This window comes from Leptosomus discolor, chromosome 14, assembly GCF_034619465.1.
Source record: "Leptosomus discolor isolate bLepDis1 chromosome 14, bLepDis1.hap2, whole genome shotgun sequence".
NCBI lineage: Eukaryota > Metazoa > Chordata > Aves > Leptosomiformes > Leptosomidae > Leptosomus > Leptosomus discolor.
In genome coordinates, this window is record NC_141404.1 from 15252819 (window position 1) to 15272596 (window position 19778).

General features: G+C 46.6%; 1 protein-coding gene across 4 annotated transcripts in view; it reads right to left on the reverse strand.

Annotated features, from left to right (window-relative positions):
• NPRL3 (NPR3 like, GATOR1 complex subunit) overlaps positions 1-19778 on the reverse strand; it is a 49281-nt gene that overhangs the window by 23882 nt on the left and 5621 nt on the right. For 2 of the 4 annotated variants that reach the window (XM_086473033.1, XM_086473036.1), the window contains exons 3-7: positions 19387-19425; positions 15615-15744; positions 12212-12286; positions 9195-9348; positions 8290-8371 (exon numbers count right to left, since the gene is read on the reverse strand). In XM_086473033.1, the coding sequence (XP_086329159.1) occupies positions 8290-8371; positions 9195-9348; positions 12212-12286; positions 15615-15744; positions 19387-19425 (480 nt within the window). Of the gene's footprint in view, positions 1-8289; positions 8372-9194; positions 9349-12211; positions 12287-15614; positions 15745-19014; positions 19173-19386; positions 19426-19778 lie in introns of all 4 variants that reach the window. The other 2 variants (XM_086473035.1, XM_086473034.1) reach the window with 2 other exon arrangements.

Consider the following 19778-nt stretch of genomic DNA (forward strand, 5'->3'; position numbering starts at 1 on the left):
CCAAAATGGGAACCCAAAAGTCAGCCAGTATCCCACAGAACTCCAGCCTTCTTTTTCATAACTATTGGCAAAACAAAGGCAATCCTGCCTCATATTTCATAAAAGTTATGCATTTTTACATATACACACCTCATTTTATGTCTATCCTATTTATATCAGAAATTAATAATATGTTTTCTAGTTTGGTGGAGGTGAGCTTGTAGCTTCGGAGTTTTATTTTTGCTAGATGTTGTGACTACTTAAGAGCTTTGAAATGATTTCACATTTCCTTGTAAAGGACACACTGACCATCCTTTGACCAAATAACTGTAGCTGGTTTACATTTTACAGCGCAGCTACACAAATCACATCTAATAATTCATTAAAGCTCATGTAATTATTCCACTTCTCCCTGAGCTGCTCAGATAGGCTAGATCTATCAATGTCAGTTCAAATCCCACTAGGCCAAAAATGTATAAGATCCCTTTGTGTATTAAAAGAAGAAACAAACAATCCAATCCTCCCCAAAAACCTCTCCCCACTTTCACTTTTATTCTAATACAAAGCTCAGAGAAGTTTGCTAAAATCAGACAGTTAGTTAATATCAAGCTATATATTATCTGCAGTTACAGATAAAACTTGGTGAAAGCGTCTTTATTGCCTAAATTGACCACTGGCTTAAAAGAGACACCCATAGTAACACTGGTAAATTCGTCAGGGCTGGAGGTCCTGGCAACTGGACTTTGCTGGTCCTAAAGCCATTACTTTTTGTTCTGTACCAACACTGGAGTTTGGGGACAAGATGAACGAAGACTCTCAAACCAATTTTCTGAACCCATCAAAAAGAAACATTCTAGTTTTCTCCATTCAAGTCAAAAAAGGTCCCAGGAAGTAGATGTTGATTGCCTCTAAACTGTCAGTTTAATAATACTCCACTACTATAGCAGCAGCAGCAACAGGATGACCTGACTATTGATTCCTGCCTCATAAAATACAGGTGTTTCATTCTGTGCGGAAAATCCTGGCACCAGCGCTCAGTGTTCACAAAGGAGACAGAGGAGTCCTGTAAAATAAACTTTACTCGAATAAAGGAAGAGTCCACTGGGCATATCCCGTGGGGTCTCAGCCCCCTTTTTATCCTAATTTCCCAGCCACAGTGGACCCTCTCCTGTTCCCCATTGGCTAAGGTACTAGGAAGGCACAGGCTTCCCGATCCACCTACTACATATACTACATTTTCACCCCTTAACGTGTACCCCCCTTTGCATCATGTATCGTATGTTTCATTATCGTGTCATTATGCATCTCCTGGGCGGAGAAGTTAATATTAGTAAGTCTATTAAGACTGTGCACTGTTTCCTAAAGTTGAAAAGTTCAAACTTCCCTTGAAATTTTTGAGGAATTTTTTTTTTAAATGATTTTTCTGTTGCAAGTTGTCTTCTCTAACAGAGCTTTGTAGTCTGGTCCTTGGTTTCGGTTGAGATTCACTAATTGCTGAGATACATGGCACCTTTTGTTTTACGAGGCCTGCTGATTACTTAATAAACACATGGCTCCTCTGGGTAAACAGTGCCACGTACTTGCAAAAACACTCTCCTCCTTATCTATTCATTGTTTAGGTCTCTGGTATCTTGTACCAGCCTGGGTAAGTGGTACTATATTTTTGTAAAGACACTCTCACTATCCTATCAACCCTGAGCATCCTCCCCTGGCCCCCACCCCAACCTGGACACCCCATCTGGGCTCAGCAGCCCCCATGCCATGGGTGTGCTTGGCCCAGCCCTGTCCTCTGTGCCCACTCGCTTGCTCTGGCTGGGAAAGCTCTCCCCAGCCCAGCCCCAGCTCTGCAGGGAGAGCAGCTGGGCGACAGGCAGGGGCATGGGGCTGCCTCCAAACCCAGCTCAGCACCCCTCACCTCAGGCTTTGACCCCCATGTGTTCTAGGGGACAGAAGCGACCACAGGCTTGAGAGGAACAAAAAAAGAGCCGGTGTATTCAACTGCTGGGAAAAGGCTACAGTGGCTGGTCTGGCGCATCCGAAGCGTTAGCGGTGGTCTGGAGATCCAAAGGGCTGCTGCAGTACCAGCCACTTCTTGCCGCTTTCTTCTTTGTTTTCATCAGGTGCAGCCCCTGCTTCTTGATGCCTTGCCGGGTGAGGACAAGGTTCTCGCCTTTCTTGAGAAAATCAAAGGTGTCTTCCACCCTGCTGCTGCTCTCCTCCAAGCAGATGTTGACGTTCTGTGGATGGTTTGCAGCTGCCTTCTCCAGGGAATTCTGCACCTTGACAAAAGCCTCATTGTCCTCTTCCAGGCCATGCATGTCGGGGGGCAGGCTGGCCACCCGCTGCACCAGGTACTGCAGCTTCTGCTGGCACTGCTGGAGCTTCTCCTCCGCGCTGCCGGCCTCAACAGAATCGTCCTGACCGGGCACGGTGATCCCATGCAGACGGGGCAAAGAGGCTCTCGATGGCATTTTCAATCTGGAGCAGGACCTGTTGGTTCCTCAGCACCGGGGCTTGCAGCTGCTCCAGCCGAACCTCTGCCTGCTGCAGGTGCATCCTCAGCTCCTCCAGCCTCCTGTTGGTCTTGCGGGGCGGACGAAACTTCAGCTTGGCCTGCTTCCCCTCCAGCTCCTTCAGCTTCTCCTTCATTGCGCGGCACTTCTGCTTGCAGGCCTCGATGTGCTCCTGCATGGCTACTGAGGACTTCTTCTGCGCCAGGAGCCTGCTGGGGATGTCCCTGAAGCGAGAGCACTCCACCGCAGCCTTGGCCTTCTCCAGCTTCAGTCACCATCCAGAACTCAGTGGCCTCTTTGGCAGCCACCAGTGGGTCCTGCATGTGCACGCTTGGCAAGTCCTCGGCAAGCTGGGACCTGGCTTGCACTCTCAGATGCCTTTCGAGCTCTTTCTTCTGTGCCTTCTGGGCAGCGAGGGAGTGGCACCTGAGCTCTCTCTCCACCAGGAACTCTGCTTTCTTCTTGGCCATGTCCTCCTTGGCTACAGCAGCAGCTCTGAGGGCACCCGAGGCCATGAGCTCCATGGTTTCCAGCTCCCCACGGTACAGATCAGCCGTCTCGCTCAGGAGGTCCAGGTGCCGAGGCAGCTGGGCCAGCTCCTTCCTCAGGGCATCCCACACTGCCAGGTACAGGGCGGTCACCTTCTCTGCAGCCTGGACTTTCATCAGCATCTTCTCAGTGCTGTTCCCCAGCTGGCAAACCACCTGTGCCTGATGCCACTGGTTGTCCATCTCGGTATCCTGCAGCTGCTGCAACCGCTTCTGCAGCTCATCCCGGATTCGGCTCCGCTGCCTCAGCTAGTACAGCAGCATGTTGCAGGTGTTCACCCGCTCATGGATTTGAGCCTGGAACTTCTCCTGGGCTACCTCCGGCGTTTTCCCGGCCAAGCGATGCCCAAGGGTTTCTGCGCTCCGAAAGCCCCAGAGGCGGTGAGCGGCTTATATTCCTTCGGGGCAGTGCTCAGGGCACGGATGTCCTTCCGCACTGCCTCACACAGTGGGGGAAGCAGCTCTCTTCTCACAGAGCTTCTCCTCACAGGACAGCATAAAAATCTTCCTGCCTTGCTCTGGCAAGGCAAGCGTGACACGCACCTCCTGGCCCGCTGGCCAAGCATTGCCTTCCAGCCCTGCATGTTGCTGCTCCTCCTGCCTCGGCACTCTAGCCCTGCTGCGTGCGTGGCAGCTCTCTCTCCGGGAGCCGAAGGCAGGGCGGGAGGCGGGAATCCCACCTCGGTTTCCCATCCCTGCGGCTACAGCAGGCACAAGCTGCCCAGCCCGGGGAGCCCTCCAAGCCCCACCAGAAACTGGGCAAGGACAGTTGCAGGCAAAATACGTGTCCACATAGACACAAACACACTACCGGCCCTCTCCTGCAAGCTGCCGGCTTGTTTCAAATGGCAAGGAGTCTCTTACTACCTGGACACGTACCTTCGGAAATTCCGGGGAGTTAGTCAGCAAATGGTTGGGCAGGGAGTTACGCTGCTGTGGAAACGGGCAAGGACAAAGCAGCTACCAATGCTGCTACTGACTTTGATGCTTCCCATACGTTCCTGTTGAACTACAAACATGACGAGAAACGCAAGTGTGTACACTTCTTTCTTGACAAATAAAGCCAAGCTCCCTCTACCAGAGAAAACCCTTCACATTGGGGTTGCAGAAGATGGCTTTATAAGGAAATTGCCTTCCTAGCACCAAGCTCCTAAATCACCTTGGGTTAAGTTTCTCTAAGTCAAGATCTTTAACCTGCAGCCATCCTACTGTGCTCTAGGTGTTGAACGTGGAAAACACAGAAATCCTTGGACTGTCAAATCAAGTATTAGCGACACAGCACCATCTGAGGCTCTTACTCAGGGTCTTATTTGCAGATTCACTAACTGCACGTCAGCGCTAGGTGCCAGTGACCAGCTAAATATCAACATTAGCATCATCAGGTCTTCCTAAAGTGTGCAGGAAGAGATGGCCATTTGGAAAACAAGCGGTTAAGGGCTGGTACAGACAAGGGATCTTGCCAATCTGTCCACAGACGTAGAGATCTCCACGTGGAGGCTGTGTCCGCACAGCAAATACAGTTACCATGCCAGTAAACCTTCCTAGGCAGCTGTCGTGGTTTGAGCCTACCCAGCTGGCTCCAAAAGCCCCCCGCAGCCGCTCACTCACCCCTAGCCCGTCCCCTCAGGGTTGGGGAGGAGAAAATGCAACCGAAAGGGCTTGAGGGTCGAGACAAAGACAGGGAGGGCTCACCCACCAGTTACGGCCACCAGGAAAAGACAGACTCAACTCGGGGATAACAACACACATTTCATACAAAACAACCACCACCATCAAGGAGAACGAGAGATTCAGCCAGGTCTTAAATACAACACACCTTCCCCCCGCCAGCCCTCCGCTCTTCCCGGGCTCAGCTCTGCTCCCTCTTCCCCCCCAGCAGCACAGGGGGACAGGGAATGGGGGTCACAGTCCGGCCGGCACAAGGGGTCTCCGCTGCTTCTTCCCCTGCAGGGAGAGGGGCCCTCGCCGCCCTCCCCTGCCCGCCCTGGGGTCCCTCTCCCAGCAGACACTCCTCCACCCACTGCCCCAACGCGAGTCCTTCCCGCAGGGCCGCAGCTCCCCAACCCGCCCCAGCGCGGTCCCTCCCAGGGCTGCCGTCCTCCCACCGACGGGCAGCTCCAGCACGGACGGAGTCGCGGCTGCTCCGGGCCTGGTCCCTGCTCCTCCGGCCTGGGGCCCTCCGCGGGCTGCAGGGCGACCTCTGGGCCACCGCTGGGCTCCAGGGGCTCAGCTGTCACCCCACCGCGGGCCGCAGTGGAACCCCTGCTCCAGCACAGCTCCCCCTCTCTTGCCTCACTGACCCGGGGTCAGCAGGGCTGGCTCTCTCACATCCCCCTTCTCTCACACCCTCGCCAACACAGACAGGCAAAACAACAGCCGACAATCAACGGCTTCTTTCCCTCTTCAACAGGGATTCGCAGAGGCGCCATTGGCCTGGCCTTGCCCAGAGGTGGGTCCGAAAGTGGAGCTGGGGGAGCTTCTCGAAGCCTCTTCCAGGAGCTCCTTCCCCACTACCAAAACCACACCAAAACCCCACCAGACACCAAACCACCACAGCAGCATTGAAACACCATGGAAGATCAGCTTGGGGGCGAGAGAAAGTGTTTTAAAATGGATAAAAGGGTTCAAGAAGCTCTCTTCCACTGGCCCTGAGCAAAACTCAGGCTCTAGAGTGGCAACTCCTTCCAAAATATTCCTAAAGAAACGTCACGGAGCCTTGCACATGCTCGTGTCAATAGGCTGCTGCAGAAATCAGCTTCCAGGAGGAAGCCTTTGACCAAGGATCTAGTCCCGCAGGCCCTCTGCACCTGACCTGTCAAACCTCCCTCCTCCAGTGGACCTCAACTCTCCCTGCTTAAATTCTACAATTCAAAATGCAAGGGACATTTTGAACTATAAAGAGATTCAAACACTTGTGGTTTTGTCCAACCCACCTTGCAAAGGGACATGTTGGGTCTTGCCTGAAATACCTCAGCACCACCTACAGGAAACCAAGGGCTAGACAGCACCTCTGGAGTAGCAGTGGTAATTCAAGGGGCCTTCAACTGGAACTGCAGCAATCAGCAGCCGCTAGGAAATGCTGGCTTGAGCGAATCTGAAATGAAGAGCTGGGTTCCCATCTGCAATTCAAAGGGCTCTCTCCACTTCACTACGCTGTTCCCCTATGCCAAAGGCTATGCCAGAAATCTCTGTAAATTTAAAACACCACATTGCCACTGCATGCATTTGAAGACTTACTGTTCCCAGCAGTCTTTTCTCTTCTAAAGAAACAGACCAAATCTTTTGATCTTTCCTCTTAGGTCATTCTCACTCCTCCACACTCTCTAGGTGGCCCAAACCCTTCTTGAAATGTGCTGCCCAAAACTGGATACAACAGTCATTACAGCAGGGGCTATACAATTCTGAGTGGGATTGGTTTCTATCTTGAAGACAAGATTTTTGGTTTATGCATTCTTGTCTGTTTGCTTTTTCTGCAACCCCATGTCACTGGTGACTAACCCTCATTTTGTTGAAGACCACACAGACTTCACACCAGAGCTGCTGCCACACAGGAATTCTTCATCTTTGAGTTGCAGAAAGAAAATCCTATTTCTAGATCATTTCTTCTACCTTACCAAAATGTAATTTTAATTCTATGCCTGCCTGGCAAGGTGCTGCAGCTCCTCTCAACTGATCAGACTGCAGATGTAACAACCACAGTTCCTATTCACTCGCATGGAGCATTAATGGAGAAGTACAGCAGAACACTACCTTATTGCCCAGGCAGCCAACAACAGTCACCTACTCTTCAAGTACAGCTTTCCAATCAAATGCACAGGCACTTTCTGTTTTTACCAACACCCGATTTCTTACATCTGCTTATGACAACGTCACGCAAAAATGTCAAAATACAACTTGCACTGCTTCCCCCCCCCCACTCACAAGGCCTAAATGAGGGAGGCATTGCCTTATTTTACATCTGGGGGGCAGCACCAACTCGTGTTCCCTCCGTGGCCAGCCTTATGTCATGGAAGGGTCATATAGGCACACTCCATGAGTGTGGGCTGTATGTTCCACCAGCCACAGCTAAATGCCACAAGATGTCACTGTGTCACTAAAATGTTTGGAAACAAGATCAGGGTTTGCCCAGTCACCCATAGCCCTAGAGGAACAGAAAAAAGTAAGTAGTAGGTGAAGTTTAACAGTAGAATTACAGGCTACATTAAAAGTGCCTGATTTTAAACTTTGGTACAGGTTTTGTGCGAGTTGTATTGAACAATATACAACATTCCTTCCAAACAAGCTGAAATTCACAGCTCTTGAACACAACAAAGAACCGCTTATTAGAAGTTTTCTAATGTGCATTACAATCATTAAGTTATTTAGGCTCTCAGTGCCTTACCTTCCAGGGCTCTGTGATTATCCCCTTTATACAAGGGGAACTGCAGCCTAGGGAGTCTAAAGGGTTTGTCTAATATCATACAATGTGCTCTACAGTCAATCAAGGAACTCCGGAGCAATTCTCCCAAGCCCTGACAAACACCCTAAACAAGGGGCACATCATCTTCCTCCCCACCAAAACCTTCCATGCTCCTTTGTTAAGGTCTTTCACCAAGTGCATATCCCGAACAGAGGCGTCTGCTCCACGTGAAGAGACAGCACCGACAAGCCGTCAGAGCAGAAGTACACTGGAGGAGGTTGGTGCCTGCTGAAATCAAACACCAGCTCCACACACCTTTGAAATCCTTGCCAGAACTTTCAATCCAGCCAAGAAACAGCACGTTACACTTGCCATTCTGCTGAAAGTCTCACCACCTAATCCAAATTCACTGTCCAGACATGCAGAGTGTAACCAAATGAAGCCAGGGCAGTACCTGACATGCCATCAGTGCCAGATGCAGCATTTTTCTCTTAGCTGCAGGTTTAGAGCACTTCTACAGCAATATGAAATTTGTATTATGACACTTTTCAATTCTACAATTCACTTGCCATTATGTGCCTCTGTGCTAAGGAAGAAAATGTTAATTCTTAAAGCTGTGACAGGCGTCACCAACTTTTAAGAGCCATAACGTATCCAAAGGGAGACCAAGGTAATGAGTAGGGTAACAATTCTGCGAATATTTCGCCTGACAAGCTAGCCTCCACATGGTCTAAAACCCAAATTCCAATGAGTCAACAGCATGACAAGGAGGATAATAGCCTAAGGAACACAGCCAAGAGATTTCAGTGAGACGCAGCATACTACGACCAAGAAAGAAAATCCCACTTACCTGTCATATGTCTCCTTGAGATCTCTGGCCAGTTTGCACTTGGGTAGGATGTGATGAAAAGGTGATTGTGGCCCTTCTGTGGCTATAGAAAATTTCAAAACAAGAAAGCAAACAATTGATTTCAAAGCAAAGAGAGCTTCCTCTTCCTCCACCAGGTATCAACCATCATCTTAGGGACATAATCCGTATCTTTTTAATCTACAATTATCTTTCAAAGCTTTTACAATAACCCAAGTTACGTGTTAAAATAATAATAATGAATTATTGCCAACTCCTCCTAAACATCAACTCAGTTAAGCACATGTAACTGTGAATTTGACAAGCGATTATTTCAAGTGGTTTTGGTTTATACATGTTAGTTTTAATTTTTAATGCTTGCAGCAAGGTGATGCATCACTGTCAGACAGAGTTCACCTTAAATAGTGTATATTATTAAATTACTCTGAAATACAGTCTATAAAAATGCTCTGTAACTATTTGCTAGCCATGGCAACAACATGTAAGGGTAAAGTTTCCACACAAGAAGTCTGGTGACTCAGCGCACAGCACTGAAGTATGGGAAACTTGCTCTCAGTGGGGTGAAGCAGGCTACAGACAAGTTGTTCCGTCTGAGCCTGACAGGCAGATCCAAATGTGACGGTTCAGCGCACACTCGCCAGCGATTGTGCTGACCTGAGCTAGCAAGGGAAGTAAACAAGCTACTTCGCTTCTCAAGCTGACAGCTCTGCATCGGGAGAGTGATCTTGGATGAGGCAAAGTGCAGTCAAAAACTGTCAGAATAAAGAGCCCCAAACTTGTTCATACTGATCCCAGCCACAAAAAAAAAAGAAGGCACAATCAGCACTTTTCTGAAAAAGTGCTCCTGGACAAACATATTCCTGCACAAAGCTAAGCTCAGCACTCACTTTCTGACATGGCAGACACTTCATCCTGAATAGCTAAGATCAGCTTGGCCTCCCTGGTCAGGTACTGGCAGCGGCGCTCCTCGTGCTGCAAGACTATGGCGATTCTTCGGGAGAGGTTGTGTAAGCAGTTTATCACGGACGGATCTGCATTGGCCTACAGGCAACACAGAAAAGAAACAGGTCGGTCATTCAGCCAGAGTCACATACATGGAACTACAGTGATGGAGAAGTAGTCAAAATAATCATCTTCAGCAGATATCAAAAGTCAGCCTCTGTGGCAACTGGCAAAAAAAGGAATTTTCTGTAGCAGCAACAAAGCAGGAGCTCAGAGATGCCCAAAGGCAGAGAGAAGACAGGGATTTCTAACCTTGTCTATGCGCATGAAATGAACACAGCACCTGAAGTATGATACTCCTATCTGGTTTATTTTTTCCAGTTGTTAATTGGCCTTCTGCTAGCAGAGAGACCAAGGAACTGTTTCACACAATGAGAAAAGAAAGTGTCAAGCTATTTGAAAAGGCAGAATATCTCAGTGTTCAGGTTAAATTCACAGGGAGTATAAGCACTGCAGTGCCCATCCACTCCATGTTGTTACACTGATGTTTGCCTTATATACTGTCAAGACAGTAACTAGGTAAGAATTACCAGCACATGATCAACAATTCGATCTCAAACCAGAATGAATTTGGATTTATGCTCCCAAACAGTTCACAAATATGGCTTATTACTAACACTGCATTCATGCAAGTCCCACCATGAAAGTGCTGGAAAAATCTATCATGTAAGTACAGCTGATGGGGGCGGGGGGGGGGGCGCTCGGTGGCTCCAGTTTGAGTAAGCAGCTGCCTCATGTTTGTTAAGACATTTAAAGGAATTTACAGTTCTAGCAAGCGATAACTTGGCATGTAAACTAGCAAACCATGAGTCATCATCTTTGGATACCACTGTTCTTGCTGAGTCACGACACGTTGGTAACCCTGAAACTTAAACACAGCAGGATCAGTGCTGATTATAGCATCTGGGACTTTGCCTGCTCTGTCTGCCCACTGCAGATGGACTCTCATCTTTATCTCAGAACACCTCCACCCACCCTCTGCAGGGCACTACACCACACTAGGAAAAAACTTCCACTTGCTTCTTGCACGGCACTTTCCAGAAAGTTGACAGCTCTCTATGAAAGAAGAGTGTCTCATTTGGCAAATATTTAGCACTGCATTCCACCCACAATTGCATCCGTATCATCACAGTGCCAAAATGCAAAAGCACCATGTTTTCCTAGGAGAACCACTAGAAATTAGATTCCAGACAAACGTGGGCTAGATATAGTCTTCACTGCACTTCACCAAGCTCTTGCAATATTGTGAATGAAGGAACGCTGCTTCCAACACTTTTCCTTCCATATGATTCAATGTGCATGAAAGCTTGTGTTTGCACATGCATCTACACACACTTGCCTACAACCAAGGCATGGTGCTTTCCCAATACACCAAACCAATAAAATTCCTGAAACCAATGTCTCTTAATGTGTGAAACCTAAAATCAACTCCTGTATTGCAAATTCAGCACTCCCTGACCTAAGAGTGTCCCAAAGCACAAGAACAATGGATCCCCACTAGAACTCAGTGAATGGCTTCTTGCTTGATTCAGACTGATTGCTGGGATAAGTTTCTTGTGTGAAACCTTGCTCTGCAACGGAGGACAAGCCATCCAGACTGTGGCCATGTCCATGTTAGTCACCACTGGAAAGCCAGTGGTAAGAAACATACCAGTGCTAAAAAGGGGGGGGGGGGAAGTCATTTCACAAGCAGGGAGCTGGGGGCTTTCAAATCATGACATTTTATCCAGTCAAGCAAAAAGCAATCCTTTCCCTAAAGACAGCTATTCCAACTCCCTCTTTTATTTTCAAACTGCTTCTTCATATGTGTACATGCCACAAAAATACTATGATGGCTCCACAGATGCAACCTGTGGGCTGGAAAGAGAAAGCCAGAGCTCAGAAATTGAATAATGTTTGAACATAATGAAATTTCTAGGGTTTTAGATCACCTAATTTCCCAAGCCAGGATCCCTTAACACAGACCAACATCCAGTTAATAGAGCAGACCTGAAAAAGATTCCAAGCAAAAACGACATATTTGCTGCAGGTTCTTCCTGAGCATCAAAACCTACTTGTTCTTCACTTGTACCTTCTTCTCATTTAGAATGCTCCAGCTGCTGCTCCCCGGCGCTCTCCCTTTACAATGATCTCATCACTAAGAGGAGGCAGCTTTCAAACGCTGTCCATTTAATTACAAAAAAAGCCTAGAAGCACTGAGCAAAGGCACAGTGTCTCTGTATCACACAGCATGAGTAAAGGCTCAAAACCGTGCTGTTCGGAGCCAGAGTAGGTTTCTGAATGACTCTGGACTGAGCAAGCTTGGGTTGACCAAGGCCACGCTGGGGACCACGCTGCCTGCTGCCCCTGCTTCTGGAGCAGAGCCGACCACCAAGGTCTAAGCTGCACGGAGTCACACGGGCTCGGCAACGCGCTAGTGCCGCTGCCTGGACTGGTCCTACCCTGGGCAGCAGCAGCGCAGCCACACACAGAGCGCAGCATCAGACGCAGGGGACAGGCAGACCCAGGCTGGCTTCTTGCACAGCTTAGCTGGACAAGCCTCAATTGCAGGATCCAGGAACTCACAGCAGGTTACCAGCTCGCTAATAATGGAAGACAAGACACACACAGGACTTGCAACTGGGTTCAGATCTGTTTTGTAAAGTGGTTACTTGCATGCCTTTACACTTGGGTATTTGAAATCAAAAACCCTAGAAAATGTCCTGAAGAGAACAACTGTACTTGTTTTCCACTGGGCTGGAAAACTTTCCCGCCTGTCAGTGTCATATTCTACATTGTTTAGGTTTGTTGTTTCAAATTAAAATATCCCAACGAAACCAGGCACTGAATGTTTTACAAGAGATTACTGGAACATACATCCGAAGTGCATCCCACTGTCAGATGGAACGAAGACAGTCCTTACCCTTAGTGCAAACACCACATTGAAGAGAATCATAGTGGGCATCTCTCTCTTTGGTGAAGGATCAGTTTTGGATACCTGAAAAAGATTTTTTTAAAAAAATCCCACAGGCTAGTGTCAGTTGGATCCAGTCACAAAGGGGAAAAAAAAAAAAAAAAAAAAAAAAAGGCAAGCAAAAAAAAGCCTAATTCAGTCAAATAACAAGTTTACTGAGAAAAAAAAGATCAGACAAAACAAATTATACCATCAAATTTAACTTGCAAAAAATAAAACATAGGATTTTTTTTTTTTTTAATTAAAGTGTCACAGTTACTCTACAATACTGCCTTTTCTGAGAAGCTGTGAAGACTTAAACCAAGGCATTTTGGTCATGACCATGGAAATAAGCATCAGTTAAGACAGCAGACTTACTAGGTGTTTTTACTACCACATTTTAGCATTATTAGGGACCCTAATGCTTAGCACAATTGTCATACATATTGTTAATTAAAGAGAACTCCATAGATTTCTCATCCCAGGCCACACCTGTTCTTTCCTTTCCTAAACTCCCCGTTTGGATTGCTTCGTGCTACAAACTGTTGCTTTTATCAGAAAAAAATATGCTCTAGAAGTACAGTACTAAAATAAAAGGTTTGATTTGCCCTTCCTGCAGGATTTCAAACACATTCTCCACCCCCACCCCCCCATTCTTTCTGCAGCAGAGCTCCATCCCCAGCGCAGGTACAGACGCTGGTGGGGTGGAACAGGGGAAGCCAAGACAAGCAAGTTGAATTTGCACATCAGAGACCAACGACTCTGAATCGAGCAAGGGTAGCCACAAGATGGAGCACAAAATCCAGAGGACGTTCCTGCCACCCCCGAAACGCCCTGCTGAACACCCTCTAGTCCCCAGGGAAAACAGCTGTAGCCTGCCAGGCCAAACACCCAGCTAACCTAATACTCGGTCTCTCCCCAATATATGTGCGTACACAGCTACTGTGGCGTCTGAGACAGGGCAAACGCCAAGAACCTGGCAAAAGCAGAGCTACATCCACCCTTCCCGACAAGTCCCAAGCACCAGCAAAGAACTGCTCAGCAGTGAACTCTGAAACCTGACTGCTTCCATTCAGTAGCCTTAAAAATTAGAGAAACTAAAAGAAGTGATACATGTGTTTGGTTTTTTCTAAAGTTTAAGTGAATTTCTATCAAAAAGGCAGCGACAGGAGGATGGTAAAACCAATTTACTGTGTTTATTTGTTCCAGAGTTACGGGTTTCAGGATGTCTCATGAACTTCAGCAAAGACACAAAAGCATTTCCGATGCTTTTGGGAAACAGGGACTGATCCTCTTCCTTCCTTAAAATCTAAAAAACTACCACCATTAATATCCATTGGGATGCAACCTAGATTTCATATCACCTCTGGTTCAGAAAAAAAAGGAAAGACTGAACTGAAAAAGAGAATGCTGAAGAAATTTGAAGAATTCAAAATATTGCTATATAAAAGGTGGTCTGGCACACAGGATTAAATATTCGTGCTCTTGTAACTCCTGAATCTCATCTGAGTAAGAATTTGCTGAGCTGTCCCATGGATTAACTTGCTGAGCATGAACTCCGAAGAAACCCAAACCAGAGACTGTTAGGTTACTCCAATCACTGCCTTTCCTCCACGGGAAAGGAGCTCCATCTAGCTTCCTCCTAACTGCAAAGGGTCCCAGATTTAGACTTGAAGGAACTAGCAGAGATGGCTGCCATGTCTAGAAGACTCTGGACACTAGGAAGTTCTGGGGTGCCTAGTGGGGTGATAAGACACACCCAAAAAGATCCTACAAGAAGTAACAAAAAGCGTTTAAAGCACTTCATAACTTTGTTTATTTTCCCAAATGAAATTTTATTTAGACAAATTGAAAATGAAGAGACATTTCATCCAATTAGGATAAAACTGACTGGAAAGTGGAGAGAATGTATAATAATATGTGATGGAAAAAACACAAACATGAATTTTCAACCTCATTTACAGCAGATTTAGGAAGTTGTGCCTTTCAGGTGAGATTAGCAAAATCAAGGAATCTGATACTGTGAGAGAACAGGCTGCTGCTGTCAGGGCCCTGAGGGCACCAAAAGTCTTAACAGCACTGAGCAGCCCCGAGTGGGTGTCCCCACGCACACCCTAGCCCGTAACCCAGGAGCCCTGCTCCAGCTCAGCCCAGGGCCTGCAGGGGTCCCTGTCTCCAGCCCTGTCTCCTGGATGGATCCTTGGTAAGTACACTGCAGCCTTGTCTCCAGCCCTGCCTCACCCTCTCTCCTCCTCCTCCTCCTCCTCCTGGGGTCCCTGTACGGACTCTGGGCCCGTTTCACTGCTCGCCTTGGCTGGGGCTGGTGATGTACTTGCACAGCATGGGGACACTTGAATTCTGTCTTCCAAAACAGCTTAAACATTTGAGGACTGAGTCTTGGTGATCCTCCATCACATTCCTTGTAGGCTCATGACTGAGTTTCAAAAGTGGAACACTAGCATCTTTCAGTGCTTGAGGCCAGCTCCTCACTTGGCTTAAAGCAGTTTGGTCCTCTAAATATCAAGCAGCAGTTGCCAACAATCTGTTTGCAGGTCTAATTATAGATAGAAAGGATGACAGAATTGGCAAACAGATTTTTTTTTCCCCCCGAAAAAATGAATGCCTTAGTAAATTTGACGAAAAATTACACCAAAGCAGTTCAGTGACAGAGATCAGTGTTGAATTCAGAAATTGCCAAAGCCTAGTTCATTCTTACAGTCTGTCAGGAAGAAAGAATGGGACTGGGAATATTTTGCACATAGAGTCATGTAAATTCTTTCTAGATTTAAGCAGAACCTTTTCCATACCCTAGGTGGCAACCGCTTTCATTGGAAGCGGCTAAAACACAGGCCACGGAGCAAGGTCTCAATGCAAACAGCAGTCTGACGTTGTCCACAAGAAAGTTTTAGACCTCTTTCAGCATCCTACCGCTTCCAACCAAGCCTCATGAATCATCTTCAGCACCAGTAAGAGTTAAAAGCCAAACAAGGCTGACATGGCTTCTAGCATTTGGGAAGGTTTTGGGTGGGTTTTTTTAAACTGCCATACTAACTGGAGGTGCTGAAAAGCAAACTTGTGATAACTGATGTAGTGAGAAACAGCTTTTTGAGCTGGACAGCATGCTTAGTATTACTTCTCTTTACCCACATTGCTTTTCTACAGCAACCAGAAAGGGGTTTCTGTGAATCGTTGACACAGCTCCCTCCGTTTGCCACTCACTGTATTTATCTGGGAGTAAGTAAAAGACAACTTTGAGCACCAGGAAATAAACACAGGCCCAAAAGCCAAGACACATATTCTGAATTCTAAGTTTCCAGCTAAGCCAGGCTGTTCATAAAGAAGGCAGGTTCCCAGAATGGACCTCATACCGTACCTGCCCAAGGGCATGCTGAAGCAACGTTGGATGGCCAACAAAGCGAACATTATCAATCTTCAGTTCAAACTTTTTGCCACACATATCTGACTTGGTAGCCAAAATTGTTGCCAGGATGACGTCCGAAAACCTTGAAGAGCAGAAACAGAAGTTATTACAATTTTCAAAAAGCATGCCCCCAGAAGATGCCTCCAAATACAGATATATTTAACTCCTAAGTTTTTAAAGTATTGTCAGTTGTGTCTAAATTGCTGTACCTGGAGTACCACCAATTATGGAAAATTAAGAACCCCTTAATTACATCTCTCAGATCATCGCAATTATAAAACAGGAAGCATTCACAACAAAGACTGCAGGGTCATGCTTATTTAATTACATGCTCAGCAAAATACATTGGAAAGATTAGATGCAGTTTGCTTAAATATAAAAACAGCTCGAGTTAGCCATTGCCTGGATTTAGCTGCAGGTTAATGAACTTACTAAGCAACTACATATTGACACAGTCTGTCACTCAAGCACAACAGAGATCTTTAAGCCACCCAGTATGGCAGAGGGGAAGGCAAGAAAGAGCCGATTCAATTAGAAGAAACATACAACCAATGCTTGTCCTTCCTTTCCCAAATCCCATCAGTGAGACTCAAAGTTAACTCACTTAATGGACTTGAACCTGTGGTCAACCGACCACCAGCACCCTTCCGAGAGCTGCCTGGCCTCACCTGGGCTTTCTCATTTGATAAACCAAACTGAGAAAGACTCCTGACAGGGCCGGCCCTTCCCAGCGCCAACCGTGGTGTTACTGGATTGCTCTGGATCAGTGGTGGGAAAAAGGCAGCTGTGAGACAGGAAAGCAAGTATCTACAAAGAGTCTGCCCTGTAAAAGACAGGCTACTGCTGCGAAAATGGGTAAGAATCCAGTGTGACAAGGGAGGAATTCTGCAACTGCTCTTTCTGACGACCTTGCAACATTGGTCTGGTCTCTATAAACACTAGTTTTCCTCAGGGTGTCCCCTGAGACAAACCCACAGGGAAGAGGACCTCAGTTAGCTGCTGGAGGGAACCTGTTCTAAAATAGGAGCAGCGCAAGGTTTGATATTAGCAAGTTCCTTCCTCATCTGATTTCTCGGAGGCTCCCATTTAACCAAATGAATTTCAAACCAGTTTCTGACGAGACCAGTTTTTTAAGAACGAAAATGTTTATTTCATTTTCTTTATTGACATTCAGGGATGAGTGTGCCTGTCAGACCATCCCCCTCCACCAGGCAGGTATCCCAGATAACCCAGTATCACTCAGAGAAAAGGGCAGGCATGGGTGTGTGCTGCGCTCACCTTATCTCTCGGCCACAACTGAGCCCTCAATGCCTAGAGAAGGAATTAACGTACCGTATTGCTGGTTCGCTCTGAGTGAGCTATGAAGTATTACAGAAATTATGACAAACGCACACAGCCAGGTCTTTTGTGTGTATCCATCTGTACACGGCCCAGGGGGCATTTCTTTTATCAGACCTACATACATCGAAGATGAAGGACAACACAGGGGCTTTACAAACTGTCAAAGCCCCCAGTGCTTGTACAAACAGGTCATCCTGACCACAGCATGATGCTGACATCTGGCTTATGGAAGGAGCAGCTGTGTACAAACTTCCAAATCCCTGGCCACTCTGCTCCAAACACAGCTAAGGGCAAGCAGAGAGATGGACAGCCTAGCTGGAGCCTCTTGGGGCCACTGAGCCTGCGCTCCTCGGCCACCACACCGCACTGGGCTGCACAACACACAGAGTTCGTGAAGAAAGGGGAAAGCGCCCTCAGACTGGACCTGGACTGACAGTCCCTGGGGATCACATTCAAAGTAGCAAAAAAAGTCACCATGACAGCAGCGAGCTTTTCCCGCTTCTTTTGCCCTGTTCAGCTGTGTTCATTAAGAGGCTCATCATGGAGCCAGGAAGACTGCAACACCGATGGATCCAAAATGAGCGTATGATCTGGGGGGTGAAGGGAGAAGGAAGGTAAACCAGAAAATGCCTGCTTGCTAGTAAGAAATGAGTTACTCTTCCCTCCACCAGCCTCAGCAAAGAATACCTTGGGAGCTGGAAAACTGATCATTATGACTTCCACCACTGTTAAGATGAGACTTTTACAAGGACTTACACCAGCAGCTCTTTTAACAGATAAGTGTGGTGCTGAACTAACAGTTCTGCAGTTCCTGAGGACAGCTCATGACACGGACAGCCCTCTGTCTGCCCTACCTCGCGTGTGGCTCTGTGAGGAGCAGGAGATTAATAGGTTGATTTTGTAAAGTCCTCAGTATCTTCTCACTAGCAGAGACTTCTCTTTCTAGGAGAGTACTGCAACTGCAGCCAGGTGACACACTCAGGACACAGTACTCTGTGACGGGTTACACAGGTGCTACCCGATGGGTACAGACACCTGGTATCACCACAGGCTCTCACAAGAGAGACCTGGACTCCAAGCCCATTCTCCTTGTCTCACAGCCTAGATTTATTGGTTTTGCTGATTTGGGTTTTTTCCCTCCCAATGCTCTACGTAATTTATACATTTCTTAGGCCTCAAGATGACAGGGAGACTGAGGAACAGCAGATACGTTATTCCCATCATTTTAATTCATCACCTCATCTTAGAAAATAACACTTTTACTTTAAATATTTTAATACTGATTTTCTAATCTCTGGGGTTTTTAAGATGACCTAAGAATACTGACTTATCAGAGCCCAAGAGCTTGTTAGAAGCAGATTAGGTTTCCAAGTTGGCCAGTAACAGCCCCTTCTCCTTGTGATTTCCAGAGGGAAGCAAACCTCTCCTGTACTACGGAGTTCAGCAGGCAGAAACTAAATACAAAAACCAAAAGCTTTGATTTGCCAAAAATATCCTACCACTCCTACCACGAGCTCAATACAGCAGCAACAGCAGACAATCCAGCAGCACGATACAAACCGCACTAGTGCAGATCAACTGCTGTCACCAGCATCTCCTCTGGAAACCCAGCTGAAACAACAATTGCTTTAGCCCATGGAAAAGGAAGGGGAAAAGGATCTCAAACACAAATTCGTTTTTTTCCCCCAAGAACGGATAATAGCTTTTCTATACCACAGGAACTCAAAGCAAGGTTTTTATAAAGAATTCTTCTTTGAAGTAGTTTAGAATGGGAGCCGAGTATCTGGGTGAACAACTTTACATTAAGCAGGAACTAGAGATGCAGTCTAATACTTCTGGGGCCCTGGGTAGAGATAAGCACCTTTCCCTCCACACATTCAAAAAGGGAGTATAATGCAGCCATCCAGTTGAGCTTAGCAGGGCACCAAGAACAAGCAACCAGCACAGCTGCTCAAAACCAGGTCTCTGAAGAGCTCTCTGGAATTACTAGGGGAATAAACAGTTTACTCACTGATCTGTACTTTTAAGTCATTGCTCATCAGAAAACATTTGTTTCAGGGCTCCTTGTTGGAATAACTACAAGGCCAAAGCTATCCTTGTGGCATTCTCGGAGGATCACAACTTTTCTCAATTCACAGAAGGGACAGTACCACACCCATTCTGGATGCCCTACAGGAAGCACAGAAATGTTAGTAGGACCTGTGTAATTATCCTAGCATAAACCTTTAGCAATACAATGTTTCCTACAGACATTGTGATTTTGCATATTATTATCTTATCATTCGGTGTAAAACAGAAACCAGAAACAAAGCACAATTAAAAGGATGGTGAGAAAAGAAAGCCATTCTAGACAAAGGTGATTGTTTAGAACGTTTGGTCTTACCCTGAAACCAATTGCTCATCAGTTAGAGGACATTGGTCTCTGAAATGGGAACATGGCCATAAACACAAAACAAAACACAACAAAAGAAAATAAACAAGGCAAGTACACAAAATACAAAAAAAAAAAAAAAAAAGAGATAATATTAAAAACTAGGATGAACTGTTAAGAGTTAAATTCCTGTAAAGGAAATATAACTATTGAGAAGAGTCAAAAGTTAATGGTAGGTGAATTCTGGGGATATATTGCAGGCTTAGATTGACAACACGGAGAAAACAGGCGAAGGCATTTTAGTCCTCTCGCTGAGACTGGCTGCTGTAACGTGCTCCCACGACACGCTGCATTTATCGAGCTGTATTTACACCATACTTTTAAATTTATGCTTACCTTAAGAG